Consider the following 18,313-nt stretch of genomic DNA (forward strand, 5'->3'; position numbering starts at 1 on the left):
AAAATATTTGAAGTAGTTACATGTTGCATTTATATTTTTGGTCAGTGTATAATGAATGTTTTAAATGGTGATTAAGTACGAAGATTGTTAGGTTGTAATAATTAAATCACCAATATCACCTCGGTTAATAAGCCTATTGCAGAGAAACTGGAACTAAAAACAACCAGGTGAGCAGGCCAGGTAGTCTGGATTAAACATGTTGTAAGTGTATGACAAACACCTGTAACTGCTCAGTTTCAGAAACAATAAAACACTTATTATAATCATCTGCCATTAGTTGATGCTTGTAATCTTGGGAGTTTTCCCTAAAACATAATTGACAGCTACAGTCCTTTTTTTGACTGGTAACCTACATATCAACAGTCAGAGGACAGAGATAGGGTTTGGTTACATTACACAAAGGCTGCTGAGGGAGGGCTGTGGCTGGTAGAAAAATAATCCCTTTGTCCATATTAGAAACCAAGGGAAAAGCACCCAAGAGAAAACAATCTCACACCTGAATGTTTTCACAGATGTTGCTCTTCCCCATAAAATAAGCAATAAAAGTAGTGACCTACAAAACAGACACACATTACTCCTCTATTGTCCTTATCTTTCAGGTCACATTCAATTATGGAGAGGCCAGACAACAGTAAAATGGACTATGTTCATTTCCATAATTTCCTGCACACAGAAAAAACATCCCATAACACACAGGGTCTGAAACAAAACTAACCAATCATTTTTATTTTTTACTGAATAAGCACAACAAATTATTAGGACTTTGAGGCCAACAATATGCAGTTAAAGAAGCTGGATCTCAATGTAAAAAATATGTTAGTCAATTTCTGTGCATTCTTTACCCCTCCAAACAACTTTATATAAGACAACATAATATAGATACATATGTACTGTACAGAGACAAACTATGGAAATAAGTTTGCTTTTTAGTTCTAGTGTTTCTAATGCTGAAAGTGAATGAAATATCGTATTAAAATGTAATACTGTATTCAATTTGGAACTAGATCAGAGTAGTGATGGATTCAAGTTTCATGAACACTTCAATGTGATGAGTCACTCATTTCATTTCTCAATGTAGAGCAAGACGTTTCCATTACAGATTAGATATGTCAGTGACCGGCTCAGAGTAAGTCTCTAGTTAATCCACCCAATTGGAGAATGAAGCCTCGACTTCCCCAAATACAAGACCAAAAGAGTCAGACCACACTCAGCACTTAAGATACAGATGGGTCCTTCTTACTTTCAGCTATCTTGAGATTCATACATCTTTATTAAATGTTGGGTGTACAGACACACCACACATTGAGTGATTTCTGAGCTTACCCAGTTAACATGTAAAATCATAATATCCCCTTTTCATTAAGAACAGATCTGATGTGTTATTTAGCCCTAAGCATTGAAAAGTTCATAGCCAAAAGGTAATCCAAAATAACTATGTGAAAGAAAGAGACAAAATGTGGTTGAGAAAACCCTGGGTAAACCATACACCGAAATTTACCTTGTACATCCTTAGGCAGGCAAAATAACTTTAAGGGGACAAAAAGAGGTCAAGAGGTCAATCTTAGCTCCTTAAGGCTGCCAGTCTAGAATGCATCTCCTCAATGTCCTCCTCCGACTCATCCTCTGAGGCTGCAGCTGCGGCAGGAGGCTCCATTTCAGGCAGGGCGTCTGTGACTTTGCTGGGCGCTTTGCCAAGGGCACCTGATATGGAACAAACCACCAGGGGTCAGCATGTATAATAGTCTTTTTTATCCTCGCCAGACAGGCGATAATATACAGTCACAAACAACTTTGAGACAAGCTTGATTACCAGAGGGACTATCTTTACCTGCTGTGATCTCAAAGAGGATCTTATCAACTTCCGCCTCTGCTGCCTCCTCCATCTCATCGTCATCCTCCATGCTTTCAAAGGTATCCTCCAGCATCTCCTCTATGATACCAGCCTGTGGGACACTCACAACATAAGTAATCAATACTCAAACAGTATTTACTCATTTAAACATTGTTTTTCTTCAACATATATTCAAACATAGTTTATGTTTGTAGCTTTGGGGCCTCCCGAGTGGTGCAGCGGTCTAAGGCACTGCAGCGCTTGAGGCTTCGCTACAGATCCGGGTTCGGGAGACCCATGAGGCGACGCACAATTGGCCCAGCGTCATCCGGGTTCGGGGAGGTTTAGGCCGGCAGAGATGTCCTTGTCCCATCGCGCTCTAGCGACTCCTGTGGCAGGCCTGGCCCATGCACCCCGACACAGTCGGCAGTTGTACGGTGTTTCCTCCGACACATTGGTGCGGCTGGCTTCCGGGTTAAGTGAGCAGTGTGTCAAGAAGCAGTGCGGCTTGGCTGGGTCGTGTTTCGGAGGACCCATGGCTCTCGATCTTCGCCTCTCCCGAGTCTGTACAGGAGTTGCAGCGATGGGACAAGACTAACTACCAATTGGATACCACAAAATTGGGGAGAAAAAGGGATAAAAAGATTATTTAAAAAAAAATATTTGGCAGTGGTTAAAAAAACTGGACGGCTTCCCTGAGTCAGCTAGACACATAGAGAAACGGACATGAGCAGTGATAGATTTATGCTCCTAACAGACACAAAGTGGCCACAGTGAGTCAGCAGATATGCGACTGACCTTCATCATCTCCTTAGACAGCTCCCTCATGGTGCCCTGGATCTCTGGGATCTTTACTAAGCTCTGCATGGCTTTCATGACCTCTGTGCTCTTCTGAAGGGCCCCAGCTACACGCAATACGGCTGAAAAAATAACAGCAGAGTCACACACAGCCCCTTCCAATTGGGATGTGTACTGTAGCATGACATGTAAAGTACATATTCATATTACGGACATAACTTGGCCTGACCAGGAAAAACTTAGGATCCTACTAGCTTACAGAGTTACGATGCGTTTCTATTAATTTATCATCAACTGAACTTATCCTGAGTATTTTCAAGATACACATGGCCAAAAGTATGTGGACACCTGCTCGGCAAACATCTCATTACAAAATCATGGGCATTAATATGAAGTTGGTCCCCCCTTTGCTGCTATAATCTCCTCCACTCTTCTGGGAAGGATTTACAGTAGATGTTGGAACATTGCTACAGGGACTTGCTTCCAATCAGCCACAAGATAATTAGTGAGGTCGGACACTCATGTTGGCCGATTAGGCCTTGCTCGAAGTCGGCATTCCAATTCATCACAAAGGTGTTCGATGGAGTTGAGGTCAGGGCTCTGTGCAGGCCAGTCAAGTTCTTCCACACCGATCTCGACAAACCACTTCTGTATGGACCTCGCTTTGTGCATGGGGGCATTGTCATGCGGAAACAGGAAAGGGCAGTCCGCAAACTGTTGCCACAAAGTTGGAAGCACAGAATCGTCTAGAATATCATTGTATGCTGTAGCGTTAAGACTTCCCTTTACTGGAACTAAGGAACCTAGCTCAAACCATGAAAAACAGCCCCAGATCATTATTCCTCTTTCACCAAACTTTACAGTTGCACTATGCACTGGGGCAGGTAGCATTCTCCTGGCATCTGCCAAACCGAGATTAGTCCTTTGGACTGCCTGATGGTGATGCGTGACTTATTACTCCAGAGAACACGTTTCCACTGCTCCGGAGTCCAATGGTGGCGAGCTTTACAACACTCCAGCCGACACTTGGCATTGCGCATGGTGATCTTAGGCTAGTGTGCGGCTGCTCGGCCATGGAAACCCATTTCATGAAGCTCCCGACAAATAGTTATTGTGCCGACGTTGATTCCAGAGGCAGTTTGGAACTCAGTAGTGAGTGTTGCAACCAAGGACATTTTTACACCCTATGCGCTTCAGCACTCGCGGGTCCCATTCTGTGAGCTTGTGTGGCCTACCACTTTGCGGCTGAACCGTTGTTGCTCCTAGACGTTTCCACTTCACAATAACAGCACTTACAGTTGACCGGGGCAGCTCTAGCAGGGCAGAAATTTAACAAGCTGACTTGTTGGAAAGGTATAATCCTATGACAGTGCCACATCTAAAGTCACAGAGCTCTTCAGTACGGGCCATTCTACTATCAATGTTTACCTATGGAGATTGCATGTCTGTGTCCTCAATTTTATACACCAGTCAGCAATGGGTGTGGCTGAAATAGCCTAATCCACTAATTTTAAGGGGTGTCCACATACTTTTATATATATAGTGTATATTGTATCTGGTGGCACTACATCAGTTGCTTTAACACTCACAAAGCTGGTTCTTCATGCTGAGTAGTACAGAGTTCATTTGGGCTTTGGAAGCATAAAGTTTGCTGACTGCACGCTTCGACTGGATCATCTCTTTTGCAAGAACCACACACACGTCCCGGTGTCCCTTTTTAGCAGCATCTTTAATGGATCTCTTTACCTTCTCCTCCTCCCTCTGAATGTCTGAGATACAAGAGAGGAACAATGAGAAACTGCTAAATAATGTAATATAACAAACTGTAATGTATAACGTAAGTTTGACAGCAGCTTTCATTTGTGTAGGTTGTCTGCCAAACGCGCATTGGTGATGAAATTTCACTTCCTTATGTTATAAAATACATATTACCAAGACAAATATTATTATTCATGTTCTGAATCGTTCAATGGGGTCTTTGTCTCACATTTCATTAACAGTAGTATACCCAAAAACTGTTGACAGAGCGGTGCAGCTTTCTCGCAGAAACTTTTGAGGATTTTACATTGTGGTGGTCGTCTTCAAAGTCATTTCCGCAGGTGGCAAAAAGAAAAAGTAGCATGACACGAGCTGGATTAAATGTAAAAGGCTTTTCAACTTGTTTGAAAAAAAAAATGGTATGTTCAGTGTTCCATTGATATTTCACAAAAATATGCTTTTTTTGATGATAAATCTTTGAAAAAGAACAGGAAAATATCGCACTGAAAAGTGTATACTAAAATCTGAAAATACTATGTCTCAAAATCGATATCTATCTTATCTCCATATGTTTTATGTCCTGCGGATTTGAGAAGAAAAATGACGAGTTCAACCTGAAAGTGAGCCTTCATTCTTGCACAGCATCCAGCCTATAACTGACACGAAGCTGTGCACTCCGTTGATTTAGTCACCCTAATTTTGGCCATCCTACAAGGGTAAAAACTCCAATAACTTTTGAATGGATTTTGATAGACATGAGGTTTGGCCCATTGGTTTAACAGTATTTTACCCATTAGTGAAAATATGAGATTTTGATTGGACACCCTACTTTCTGTTTATGTTGTTTTAGTGTATTGAAAATGATTTGCTCTCTGACGTTCTTAGAGTAACAAATCAAAGTTGCACTGGACCTCACATAAAATAGCCTTGAAGCTCTTCTTCTCACCTCGAATTTGTCTGTCAATCACTCTCATCTCCTTCCTGATTTTGAGTGACCATTCATTTACCTTAAATGATAGAAAAAGTGAATTAAGCGTAAACAAAAAAAAAGGTAAAATATGACATTAACTGTGCTATTCACTGTAAAGGTTAAAGGAAATGTCGTGTAAACACAGTGCATTTGAGACAGAACCATGAAAACGTGCTTTAGATTGTTGGTTTGTTTACATCCGAAGATGGTGCTGACTGCTACCTGCTGCTAGCATGTACTTTAACGTTATCTGTATGGCTAGCCATAGCATTTTCGGGAATAAAGTTTGTAAAGATACGCTACACATTCTTTCAATCCAAGTAGCAAGCACTTAGCTAGCAAGTTAGCTAGCTAACAATCAAACTGAAATGCTAACGTTAGCTAGCTCAGCAACAGTTGCCTAGCTAACGTTATGGAGCCAGCTCGTTAACGTTATCTAGCTAGCTAACGTTGCATTAGCTACTTTAAAACACAACGTTATTCCATTCAAGTTGAAATACGACTGAGAAGAGTTATTCAATAAACGCAACACCGTCGCCATACCATAAATATCCAGAGCTGGCTAACTTCGAATGCATTGTTTGGCTAGCTGTCCTAAACTAGCTCGCTGATAGCTGGCTAGCTCGCATGCTCGTCGCCCCTCACCAGAAACCTTTACTTACCAGGTCTTTCGGTGGTTTATCGTGTGTTTTCCCGAACAGACCCATGTTGATTACAACGTAAACGTTAACTAATTTAGCTAAACTGATAAAAACACAGAAAAAGTGTCATACACCTTCAACCACTTCCTGATTCCAAGCTACGCCACTTCGCCTCACAGGCCACGTTCCAATACGTGCACGCAACCTTCTTTTCCTGTATTTTTTCCTTGAATCTAAATGACTGAAACTATGCAGTGCTAAATGCAAACTAATGCTAAAATGTATCGAACGCATTCAATATTTCCAAATGATAAGGTTGTCAATATACTTTAACCAATAGACCCAAAGCATGACATCAGAGATAGGCCTAGCAAATGTAATGTGTTTTGGATCCAACACAATGCAGTGGAAGGCTACCTGGCCACTTAAATTGTAGAAACCGCAGGAACACATAGCCTAATAACTAGCCTGTGGGAATGTCTACATGGCTCATAAACGTTCAGCACCATGGACAGCTAGCTACACGATGAACGTCAACCAAAACAAAGGACTGATCACAGATTCAGCACCATGGCCGCTGAACAGCGTTGAATCCAAGTAGGTCATATGAGTGAAGATTCAGCTCACCTGTGTTGTATTGTGGTTAGGTCCCCTGAAACCTAGAATTGTAGGCTATAACTAAAGGAAGACATTGAAGATATTTGGAAATACTGCACTCTGACTCTTTGGTATCAGCTCCATACCTTGAGCTGCACCTGTTCAATTCCAGTACAGTACAGGGTTCTTGAGCGTTGAGCGATTCGTTTACAGCCTCTCAGTAATACTTTTGGCTTTGGTATGTATCAACATTGAGGTATGCCTAGGCTTACATATCTGTATCATGGTGACATGACACTAGGCCTGTGATTCCTTTGTATGTGGAGTGTCAATGGGGGGTGTGCAACTCAATATTAGGAATGTGTTCATAATGTTTTGTACAGTTAGTGTATATCCAGTGGTCTGCAAAAAAGGGTATTACAGAGGTCAATATAACTTGTTGTTTTTATAGCATTTTGCCTGTCAGGATTGCTTCTCGTGGCAAATCCACTTATCCCTACACTAGCAGACCATGCCCTACACTGTCACTCATGACGTAAAGGCAGGTTCCCTTTCAAGGACTTCTAGATTTTTCTCTCATATGGTCTGTCGCACCAATCAAATACACCTTTGGTGACTTTTAACCAATAACAGATAGCAGAGGGCGGGTTTTAAAGGCATTCCAGACTGATCTTTACAATTGCGCATGTTTGCTTGGATTGCCGGATGGTACTGTAGCCATATAGAGGCTGAGAGAATCCTGTGGACATCCTGGCTCACTGGGATTAGGTTGAATGAGTTGACTATAAACAGTTTGTTTTACATAACAGGTAGTAATTCAGTGAGCACTGTGTAAACGAACGCTAAAATAGATGCTGAAAACGAAAGGCATAATTTAAAATAGCCTACAGTCAAGCATAGTGGGGTATTTTATTTTTCTCTTCGGAAAGGTGTCAAGTGGCAGTCGTTACGTAGAATAGCTCAAGCTAACAGCTACGTTCATTATGTCAGTAGTAGGTATTGATGTGGGTTTCCAAAATTGTTACATCGCTGTTGCCAGAAGCGGCGGCATTGAAACCATTGCCAATGAATACAGTGACAGATGTACGCCGTAAGTATATCATTGACACTATATAGAATGTGACTGTGCGCAATGTTTGCGACTGGATGCGCGCTGTAGCCTACCTGATGGCGTAGTGATCAAATGCTTCCACGATGGATGTTTCATGTGTAATTATGAATATCTTACATGACATTACATTGAATGACATTACATTGGATAGTATTTTTTCTTCCATGTACATGCGTATCCTATTGATTGGTATATTTTCAGCTTTGCGTATTACAACGTTATAACGACGTCTCCATGCTCAGAAGTCTTTGTTACATGTTAATTTTACCAAATTACTTAATAATTGCAGTCGTATACGTATGTGGCATTTTTGGTCTTATCTTACACTTTTCTATCCTATCCTGTTCTGAGACATGATTTTTAAGGCTTGGCGATAGCCTACGCCCAAATATGACCAAAATGTTCAGTATTAGAATGTTGTTGGTGATTTCTTTCTATATCTCATGTCATATCGTTTTTTTAATGAATATGTTCACATTACTCTATTTTTGAAATAAGATATGTTGTGGGGGGGTTTTTCAAAGCAGGCCCATGCATTGAGTGTCAACAAAATGTAGGCTATATCGCATTTTATTTCTTGCGGTCATCATTGCATTTGCTGGGACTTGACTGTTGTGGTACATTTTTGCTCTCAGACTTAGAGTACGACAAATTCCCATGTGGACAGAATCATTTGAACAAAGATAAATATAGGCTCTAGATAGGCTTACAAGCAGCCAATGTGAATGTAACTATCATACACACGTTATGACATTGAAAGAGGTGACTGTGAATACATGGGTATTCACATGGAGCCTTACGGCCTAAAGTTTAGTTGACACTAATTCCTCTCAAAACTGCAAGATTACCCCTGCTCCTCCTAACATGCTACGGTGCAAGGTGCACCAATACTCTCAGTGAGAGGGAATGTAATGACCTGGGTTTTATTTCAGCCTGCTCTTGCAAATAACTACAATTTCCAAATAACTAAAATGACATCAGAGCAACTGCAGACATCTTTTTCTATGCATAGAAAAACCTGGATCACTCGTTGTCAGCAACACAATGAGCTGATGCCGGAAGTGTATCAGTTAAATTAGTTAAGAAAGTGATATTATTAACGAGCACGAATTCTTCGGAATCCTCTTCCGAAAAGGTCTGTAGCTTCTGCGCATGTGCGGTATCCTCTACTTTACGCACGGTCTTTGCTCTACTCGTTCGGCTGCCCAGAGAACAGGCTACTATTTTAAATATTTGAAGGTGAACTGTTCTATTTTACTGCCCTAATTCATAATACTTTCACAGACTCCCTTGTGAAATTCCCTAAATAATCTGCAGATTTTCACCCTCCATCGTTCTAAACTGGTATTCTTCTTTCTATGTCAATCTATCTTGTAGCCTACCATCAACCATTAGGCCTATAGCATATTTTGTATGTATTTATTTGTTTTGGTTCCCCAGGGCTTGGGTGTCTCTGGCCTCCAAAAACCGCACCATTGGAAATGCAGCCAAGGGTCAAGTAAGATAATCAAATGAGAATAGATGTTATAGTACTGGTACTGTGCAAATGTAATTGTGCAGATAAATACTTTTGGGGAAATTATCAAATTGGTCAGGATCAAATCAACATGTAAGTAAAAAAAACAACGTTTTATTTCAGATTATAACAAACTTCAAAAACACAGTCCATGGCTTCAAGAAGTTCCATGGCAGAGTGTTCGATGACCCATATGTCCAGGGGGAGAAACCCAAGTTGCCTTACAGCTTACACAAGCTGGCCAGTGGCAACACTGGAATCAAGGTAACACCACTGTACACATTTCCACTCTGTTCCCTTTTCACTGCACTCCATTTATATTGTGTTCGCTTTAGCTCCATCACCCAATGGTCCATTATCACTATGTACAGTACCATTGTTACTTTGCTCAATTGTTTGTATTTTCTACTGTATTTGACCTACAAAGAAGATAATTTAGCAGTTTTAAAGCTACTTTTCTTGCAGTTCTATACATTTTGCCATGTGTAATGTGTATTCATGCGATATTGAGTGACTCAAACATCACCATAAAATCTATGGGCTGGAAAACGTAGCTAAGAAACATAAGCCGACATGGGCTAGTTGATCTGTACATTTCTGAGAAGTTCTAAATAGCACTCTATGGTATGTAATGACTGACATGACAAGAGGAAAACTGATGATGCACTACCCAATTTCGAAATTGCACCTTGTGAATTCTATTATTACATCTTTCAAAAGTAAGTTAAAAGCCAGACTGAGTGAATTATTATTATTATTTGGGGGGGGAGGGGGACCCCCGCACATCCCCTGCCGACCCCACAGTTTGGGAACCACTGGTCTAAATGGCCTAAATTAAAACTGTGTCCCATTCATAGGTGCGTTACCTGGATGAGGACAAAGTATTCACAATTGAGCAGGTAACAGCAATGCTGCTGACCAAGCTGAAGGAAACTTCAGAGAGCGCCCTCAAGAAGCCAGTTGTGGACTGTGTGATCTCTGTGAGTTACAACAATATATTGCAATACACTGAAAATGGAACTAGTCAACATAATAACAATATAGCTACTGCACATGTGAATATACCATGAAACTAACCAGACAAACATTTCCATCCTATTTCTTTTCTAACAAGAGTTTTGTTTCATAGGTCCCAAGTTTTTTCACCGATGCAGAGAGGAGGTCTGTGATGGATGCCACCCAAATTGCAGGGTTGAACTGTCTACGTCTGATCAATGACACCACGGCAGGTCAGTGATTCCCACAGTGTCTTTAGATTTATTGATTCTAGTTGTCTAAAGCATTAATGTGTATTTAATTGTTTCACAACTTTTATTTGATTAGGGAATATCATTATCCCAAAATAGGCTGGGATTCCCTAGAGACTGCAGTTTTGCAAGTCTTCGTTTTGTCCCCTTAATCAGCAGGCACTGATATTCACAGAGGGCATTTGAGAAGCCCCTTGTCGGATGTGTAGGTCTGTGTAGGCCTTTAAGCTACAATGTATAGGCCTTTAAGCTACACAAACATATAATCATATTTTGTGATATTAGGTTGAGGGGACCAGAATGACTTTATAACACATACATTACTTATATTCCTTTCCATCCACTAAGATGCTCTTATTCCTGCAGTGGTGTAGTGTAGTGTTATTCATTAGAGTGTCTCATATTGTTGTTTCTAAATGGCAGTGGCCCTGGCCTATGGGATCTACAAACAGGACCTGCCCACCCCAGAAGAGAAGCCACGCAACGTGGTGTTCGTGGACCTGGGACATTCATCATTCCAGGTCTCCATATCAGCCTTCAACAAAGGCAAACTCAAGGTGGATTTTTCTTCCTAAAGTACTGAAGCCTATCACTATTTTTCACCCTTCTTTTTCATTATTTCTTCCATATTTAACCCCTAACTGTCTGGCCAATTAACCAGGTCCTGGCAACAGCCTTTGACCCCTACCTGGGTGGGCGTAACTTTGATGAGGCACTTGTGGATAACTTCTGCGAGGAATTCAAGGCAAGGTACAAGCTCAACGTGAGGGAGAACCCCAGGGCTATTCTGCGGCTGTCTCAGGAATGTGAGAAACTGAAGAAGTTGATGAGCGCCAACTGCTCTGACCTTCCCATTAACATCGAGTGCTTCATGAATGACATTGATGTGACAGGAAAGATGAACAGGTACACATATCGATTTGTGACCCCTTCGTTTAGCTTCCTATAGTCTTAGAGATTTATATTCATTAATGATAATTCCACTTTTCCCCTTCCTTTTAATTTTCAGAGTCCAATTTGAAGAACTGTGTGCACCCTTTTTGATGAGAGTAGAGGCACCATTGAAAGCAGTTATGGAACAATCAAGTATGTCATTTTTATCAAATGGAATTTGATTTAGTAAACATCAGTGGTGACAGTAAATGATAATTCAACAGTAACCAGAACATGTATTATTTTACCCTCTCTGTGTGTTTGTGTTTTGTGTCAGAGCTGAGCCGGGATGAGATCTATGCCGTGGAGGTGGTAGGAGGAGCCACTAGGATCCCTTCCATTAAAGAGAGGATCTCCAAGTTCTTTGGCAAAGATGTCAGCACCACACTCAATGCAGATGAGGCTGTGGCGCGGGGCTGTGCTCTTCAGGTACTCCTCTATCCTCTTACAGAGATGGAAACTTCAGCCATCAATTGTATATGATTTTCTGTAATATTCAGTGTGTAACAAAGTGATTGTGTGTTTGCGTTTGTGTCCTTGTTTGGGTGTGTGTTTGTTTATGTATGTATGTGTGTAGTGTGCAATTATGTCCCCAGCGTTTAAGGTGCGTGAATTCTCTATCACTGATGTGGTTCCCTTTCCCATCACCCTGCGTTGGAAGTCCCCCACAGAAGATGGAGTTGGGTAAGGGCACCTACTCAGCTGGCTCTATAGAAAGAAACATGCATCTGTAGGTACAGTGTTGTTTATAGTAAGATGAGCAGACATTACAACTCAGTGTTTCCCTCTGTGTTTGTCTTGACCTCATTCAACACCACTGTCTGTTCTACAGAGAATGTGAGGTGTACAGTAAGAACCATGCAGCACCCTTCTCCAAAGTCATTACCTTCCACAAGAAGGAGCCCTTTGACTTGGAAGCATTCTACAGCCTCCCACAGGAGCTGCCTTACCCGGACATCAGGATAGGTACACCTGCTTATTCAACTCAGGCCTCTGAAGTTCTTCCATCTTTAATGTACCTGTTCAAGGAATTGGAAGGTGGTCTCACTGAACATAAAATATTTAGCTGTAACACCCGGATGGCACTTTGCTATTCTGCCTTGAGATCCCCTTACAAGACAGAGCAGTGTGCTCTATGGAATTCAGCTCCTATATGTCTGTAATGGCCATCTGCAAGTGTTCCCTGGTGGCCAGCCTGATGATGAACATTTAAACCCTATAGTGAGGGTCTCCCACCTGGCTGGTAATTAGGACTCAGGCTTAATCTCCCATGGAACACTGCGTCCCTATGAGTCACAGGAGTCATTTACAGAGCCGAGCTGTGTGTGTGAGTGTGCGCATTATAAGGGGGAGTCGCAGATGGGATTTCAGTTTGAAAGAAGTGCAATTACTAGCTAGTCAGACCTCATCCTCTTTCCCCTGTCTCTGATGGGCATGTCAATTCTCCAGTGTGTTTGTTTCATTTCCTGTGACTCCATCAGGTGTGACATTTGAACGTCTCTCTCCCTCCATCCCTTTCTCTCTTGCTTTCTCAGGGCGTTTTTCTGTTCAGAATGTGGTTCCCCAGCCTGATGGAGAGAGCTCCAAAGTGAAGGCCAAAGTGCGCATCAACGTGCATGGCATCTTCAGTGTTTCCAGTGCCTCCTTGATCGAGAAGCAGAAGGGTGAAGGAGAGGATGTTCAGATGGACATGGAACCCACTGTGCAGAATGAAGGAAGGCCAGAGGACCAGGTAAGAGAGATAGGAGTGAGAAGATTCACCTGAATTTCACATTTGTGAAGTTTGTTATTCAGCCACTTCACACTATTTTAAGATTTCAGAGCGACAAAGAAGCTGTTGTTTAATCTTCCCATTTGAATGTCTTAGGTCTAAGACTTAAAGCACTGATATGACTTCATGTCTTTCTCTCTGTGATTATTCTCACTCAAGCCCATTTTCTCTCTATTCCTGGCTCTTGAAGCTGCACCCTTTTCCTCTCATTGAAGATGACACCTTTAACTATATGGAGGAGGTTTGTGGTCACTGTGTGATTAGCCCTCACTCCAATCCCTTTTCATACTCCACTTCAACCTCTGCGAGGTGAAGTCCAATGATGGTCTCATCTGTGGAGCACTGGTCTCACTAAGGTTCATCACATTGAGCCTGAGAGAACGGGTGTGTTTGTATAACCAGGCTTGGCAGTGTGTGACGCCAGAGGATACATGAAGCCAGTGGAATAGCTATTAAGATTAATATACTTTCCACATCTTCATAGCTCTATCCTTCACAGGCTGTGCTGTACCTGTGTCTGCTATAAAAAATCATCCTCCACTCCTTTGATATTATCAATATGTCAGTGTATTTGAATGTGTTACTCATACAGATCATAACATTCTAATTGGCATCTCTGAACAGTAGATATTTTGATTAGATTAAAGCAACTGTCCAGTGAAAATCATATTCTGTTAACTCATACCCAAATAACGTTGTTGACTCGTATTTGTGGCCAAAGCATAAATTGGAGAAAAAAAACACAAACTCCACCTAAAACTTGTATCTCAAACACACCATTCCAACACAGAAAATCAGCTGTTTAACTGACTTAATTACCATATTTTGGAAGGAAAACTATTTCACTCATATTGTAATTAATTATAGGTCATTTTTCATAGAAATCTGGAAACATTGCACAGTTACTTTAACAGGAGGTGTGTGCAGCTTGAAGTAAGCTGGTTTAGATAGACATAGGTGTAACATAGTGAATTCCACTACTAAGGTGGTCCATGAGTCAAACCTACTGTAAGGAGAGCAGCCAAGCGTTGATTGTAAGATTCAGGTGATGTTGCTGTGAGAGTGTCCTACTGTCTCAGACTAAAATGCAGGTGGACCAGGAGAGTCAAGGCCAGGGGGACCAGCAGAATGAGGATGCCAGTTCCTGCAGTAAGGTGAATACATTCATAATAAGAAACTATAATTACACTTAAACTTTTATGTCTTGTGAAACACTGAGAATCAATATAAGTGTTGGAACTGATTTATTTGTTTAATCTCCCAACAAAGGAGAGAGTCACTGGTGAGAAGCAGGACCCAGCAGCAGGGGGAAGCAAGCCCAAAGTCAAAGTGAAAAGCACTGACCTTCCCGTCCTGGCCAACATCATCAGACAGCTGGACAGGGGGGTCCTCAATGACTTTGTGGAGTATGAGGTGAGTCACTCTTAAGGCCTCCCCAGCAGCTGAGTCATATTCTCGTTGTAATGCTGGTCGCTTCGACTGGGGGAAAAACTTTGACCCTAAGGAAAGCTTATTGTAAAGTAAAACTTACCTGCCTTGTTTAGTTCAAGGACATAAAACATGAGTAGGAAGGGTTTCTGTATGAAGGTTAAGAAGCTGAACCACCTTTGGAAATGTAATGGCAAGTTCTGCATTAGTTGTCTCATTCATGAGTGACCTATGTTGTACACTTCTACAAAACTGTGGCAGATGATGTACCTCACTGTGTCATAGATTTTTGTGTGGCTGGATTCCATTGAGCCGCCTGAGAGAGGGTATTAGAGGAGGCGGAAGGCTGATTTTGGCTCTCAGTGCCTCCCTCTGTCGCTCCCTCCTTTTCTCTCTCTGTACTTCAGAGCCAGATGATCATCCAGGACAAGCTGGAGAAAGAGAGGAATGATGCTAAGAATGCTGTGGAGGAATATGTGTACGACCTGCGGGACAAACTGTGTGGCATCTATGAGAAGTACACTACTGAAGAGGTAAGAACCTAGATTAACATATTCCTTTCAACTAATAAATATTGCCACATTGAACAAAGAACAAGTCTTTGCAATACATCATGTGTTTGCTGATACCTGTTTTGGCCTTTCTCACCTTCCAAAAAGGACAGTAATCGTCTGACAATGATGCTCGAAGACACAGAGAACTGGCTTTATGAGGAGGGAGAGGACCAAGACAAACAGGTCTATGTGGACAAGCTGGAAGATCTCAAGGTTAGTGTTCATTTAGCATAAAGGACTTTTATATCCAGCCTCTGCCTGCACCCATCTGCTATTATGGCAGTTCTGAAATCAGGAGCAAGATACGTGAGTAATAAACAAATGTTTTTTGGGGCATTTAGGTGAACAGTGTCATCTCCATTTGAAAACATTAACCTCTGTTTGAAGGTTTGGGTACGTGACTCAGCATTTTTTTTTGTGACTTGACTGATGTGATTTGACTGATGTCATTTTCCAGAGGTTTGGCCAGCCCATTCAGGACAGGCACAGGGAGCAGGAGGACAGGCCGAGAGCATTTGAAGAAATGGGCAAGAAGATCCAACTCTATTTGAAGGCTGTGGAGCTTTACAAACAGAAGGTAAAAACTGGAATACTTTTCAGCATCCTTTCATCCTTGAGCATCTTTGAGATTTTTTGGATTGCACTGATGTCAGAAAAGGCATTATCATGTTATTGCGTGCTTGTTATCTCCTACTTTAGAAACATTGAACCCGTTCTATTTCTATGATTGAACCACCAATCACTAAAGCTCAGTGTGAGATGCAGTGACATGATGCTGAGACCATTTACAATGCCCCTTTTCTCTGTGAACTACTACACCACTGCTCTGTTGGGATTGTGCTAATTACTTTCCCTGTATTACCTTTTCCATATTCAATACACTCCATTTTTCTTGTTTAGTTTCATCAGTCGTCTGTGGCCTGTACTCACTTTTCAAACCTGGTTAGGTCAATGTCATAGTAATTTTATGAGCAATTGTGACACTATCTGTTCTAGGACTTAATATGTAATAAACGATCTGTGAAATTTAGATGAATTCATTATTTTGTGAGGGCATAGATGAGGTAATTTACGTAATGAGATAAAGGTGTTCTAGCTCTAATTGTTTTGTTTCCTGTCTACACTCAGGATGAACGTTACCAGCATCTGAATGCTGAGGAGATGAGCAACGTGGAGAAGTGTGTAAATGAAAGCATGGGCTGGATGAACAGCAAGATGAACGCCCAGAGCCAGCTCACCATCGCCCAGGACCCAGTAGTCAAAGTAGCAGACATCATTTCCAAAATACAGGTGTGTGTGATAAGAGGGTATGATTCAACCATATGACATGCTATTGGCACATCGTCACCAGTTACTTATCGTTTTAATAATACTGCATGTTCCTATCTTCCACATATACCTATACTTTAGGAACTGGATGAAGTATGCAACCCAGTGGTCAACCGGCCGAAGCCCAAAGCAGAGGATGTGTCAGAGGAGAACTACAAGAGCAACGGGGCCCATAACGGCCCAAGGCAAGGAGCTGACGGGAAGGGAGAGGCAAAGGGAAGCAACCAGACAAAGCCTCCCTCAGGAGAGATGGAGATTGACTGAGCCCCTCTCTGCCAAACAAGCTCTGCTGCCATCACTCTAGCTCCCATCAGAGCAGGTCTACCCAAACATACATAGTATATCAAGGGACCATTTTTCCATGTCCACCACCACTCAGCAGGCTGTTTTGTGCATTTGTATTTAGAGTCCCCCTGTTTGTTTTTTACCTTTTTAGACTTTCCCTTGTATGTTACAATGGTGCGCTCCTTCTTGAGTGGTTAGACAATACCATATATAGTCATTAACTGTAAGATTAGATATAGATTAAAACAATGCAGGCTCTCCCAAAAATTGTTTTTCTAAACCATACGTGTTTGCATTTCAAAAGTCCCATAAGCAGATCTCTAAGGTGACTCTTATTGCACATAACCTTGTAGTGGAACATAAGTAGAATTACTGTCTGAACAAACGCTAAGGCTGATTAAACTATTAGTAAACTATGTATGCAATAATACATATTATATATATTTGTATTTAATATATTAATTTGAAAAGATGTCTGTATGTCTAGATTCTGTAAATATTATTTTAGTAATTTAAACTGGCCAGTGCATATAGTTGTGTACAGGATGCATTCCTAGTGTTGAAATGGGTGACACCACAACTGTCAAGTAGCAAGACAAGAGAGCAAGGTGCTGCCTATTCTTTTACTTGTTTTCATCCATTTCCATATTTGAATCATGAGATTTTAAGACGGCAAGTAATAAATGCATTATTTTTGTCTTTAAGACAAACATTGTGTTATTTCATTATTGATCGAAATGTAATTGACTAAAGTGCTAAAGATGTGTATTCAAAGTATCTTCATCTTATTTAAGACTATTATGCTACAAAACTCTAATAAGTCAAGTCTCTAGAGGATGTTACTACATAAAGAGGATGTTATTTTATTCAATGCATCTAGTGCTTTTTGTTCCTGATAGGCTCCCTTAGCTCGAGCAGCCCTCGAAGTGAATGTTTTATTATTATTTTTTGAATATATATTTTTGGGGGGAGAAAAAACAGTATACATACAAGAAGTATACAAACAGACAATGATAACATGTGCTAGGGGGTACAACAAATTACAGATTATACAAAGACCTTAAAAGATGCACACATATTGATTGTTTTAACAGCTTTCTTATTAGAAGAATGTAGAATGGTCTTAATGTACTGCTCGAATTCCTAATAGAAAACACGGAAGAGTGTTTTTTTATTAGTGAATTTACATTTATGAATATGACATTTTGCCATTAGCACAATTAGATTTGAGGTAAAATTGATTTGAGGTAAAAAAGGAAACCGAGCAGCACATTCTCCCATAAAAAAAAAAGTCATCAAGAATATTTACAATGATAAAACTATGAATATCTTTCCATAATTTCTTTACATGTAGACAATGCCAAAATAAATGCAAAACTGTTTCTGGATGCTCAACACAAAAAGTACAGTTAATGTTAATGTCTTTTTTGAGTTTCTTCAGGTAATGATTCGCAGGGTAATACTTATGGATCATTTTGAAAGAGACCTCTTTGACCTTGTTAATTAACAAGCATGTATTTGTGTGATAATAACAGTCTTTTTTC

General features: G+C 40.9%; 2 protein-coding genes across 7 annotated transcripts in view; one reads left to right on the top strand and one right to left on the bottom strand.

Annotated features, from left to right (window-relative positions):
• LOC115162263 (heat shock 70 kDa protein 4L) overlaps positions 1 to 17,479 on the top strand; it is a 44,816-nt gene extending 27,337 nt beyond the window's left edge. Inside the window, exons 1-20 of one of the 4 annotated variants that reach the window (XM_029713411.1) lie at positions 6,520 to 6,595; positions 9,147 to 9,204; positions 9,346 to 9,486; positions 10,080 to 10,202; positions 10,352 to 10,451; positions 10,893 to 11,026; positions 11,131 to 11,375; positions 11,479 to 11,555; positions 11,680 to 11,831; positions 11,980 to 12,086; positions 12,235 to 12,368; positions 12,938 to 13,134; positions 13,364 to 13,414; positions 14,253 to 14,327; positions 14,443 to 14,586; positions 15,009 to 15,134; positions 15,261 to 15,368; positions 15,613 to 15,732; positions 16,284 to 16,445; positions 16,566 to 17,479. In XM_029713411.1, coding sequence (XP_029569271.1) covers positions 6,525 to 6,595; positions 9,147 to 9,204; positions 9,346 to 9,486; positions 10,080 to 10,202; positions 10,352 to 10,451; positions 10,893 to 11,026; positions 11,131 to 11,375; positions 11,479 to 11,555; positions 11,680 to 11,831; positions 11,980 to 12,086; positions 12,235 to 12,368; positions 12,938 to 13,134; positions 13,364 to 13,414; positions 14,253 to 14,327; positions 14,443 to 14,586; positions 15,009 to 15,134; positions 15,261 to 15,368; positions 15,613 to 15,732; positions 16,284 to 16,445; positions 16,566 to 16,748 — 2,508 coding nt within the window. In that variant the 5' untranslated portion in view covers positions 6,520 to 6,524 and the 3' untranslated portion in view covers positions 16,749 to 17,479. Of the gene's footprint in view, positions 1 to 6,519; positions 6,596 to 7,275; positions 7,686 to 9,146; positions 9,205 to 9,345; positions 9,487 to 10,079; positions 10,203 to 10,351; positions 10,452 to 10,892; positions 11,027 to 11,130; positions 11,376 to 11,478; positions 11,556 to 11,679; positions 11,832 to 11,979; positions 12,087 to 12,234; positions 12,369 to 12,937; positions 13,135 to 13,363; positions 13,415 to 14,252; positions 14,328 to 14,442; positions 14,587 to 15,008; positions 15,135 to 15,260; positions 15,369 to 15,612; positions 15,733 to 16,283; positions 16,446 to 16,565 lie in introns of those variants that run through there. The other 3 variants (XM_029713409.1, XM_029713413.1, XM_029713412.1) reach the window with 3 other exon arrangements.
• Positions 698 to 6,446, bottom strand: LOC115162266 (charged multivesicular body protein 3). Of its 3 annotated transcripts, none has more exons than XM_029713416.1 (6): positions 6,020 to 6,446; positions 5,304 to 5,394; positions 4,219 to 4,398; positions 2,630 to 2,751; positions 1,829 to 1,943; positions 698 to 1,701 (listed from the first exon to the last, which is right to left on the bottom strand). In XM_029713416.1, exons 1-6 carry the CDS (start codon positions 6,062 to 6,064, stop codon positions 1,562 to 1,564), a joined length of 693 nt encoding a protein of 230 aa, XP_029569276.1. In that variant the 5' UTR covers positions 6,065 to 6,446; the 3' UTR covers positions 698 to 1,561. The 3 variants fall into 3 exon arrangements, with proteins under 3 accessions (XP_029569276.1, XP_029569277.1, XP_029569278.1); XM_029713417.1 differs by having other exon boundaries at positions 1,433 to 1,701; positions 5,334 to 5,394; positions 6,020 to 6,442; XM_029713418.1 differs by lacking the exon at positions 6,020 to 6,446 and adding an exon at positions 5,901 to 5,920 and having other exon boundaries at positions 1,433 to 1,701; positions 5,334 to 5,394.
• Positions 17,480 to 18,313: the final 834 nt, after the last annotated feature.

The sequence above is a fragment of the Salmo trutta genome, chromosome 25 (genome assembly GCF_901001165.1).
Source record: "Salmo trutta chromosome 25, fSalTru1.1, whole genome shotgun sequence".
NCBI lineage: Eukaryota > Metazoa > Chordata > Actinopteri > Salmoniformes > Salmonidae > Salmo > Salmo trutta.

Bases quoted from the DNA above. Each gene is read 5' to 3' on its own strand.
- LOC115162266 (XM_029713416.1), bottom strand. From the start codon at position 6,064: ATGGGTCTGTTCGGGAAAACACACGATAAACCACCGAAAGACCTG. The intron at 2,752-4,218 runs GTGAGTGTTAAA...TTATTTTTTCAG, and splicing joins CAGCATGAAGAACCAGCTTT to CCGTATTGCGTGTAGCTGGG. The intron at 1,702-1,828 runs GTAAAGATAGTC...GTTCCATATCAG, and splicing joins CCTCTTTGAGATCACAGCAG to GTGCCCTTGGCAAAGCGCCC.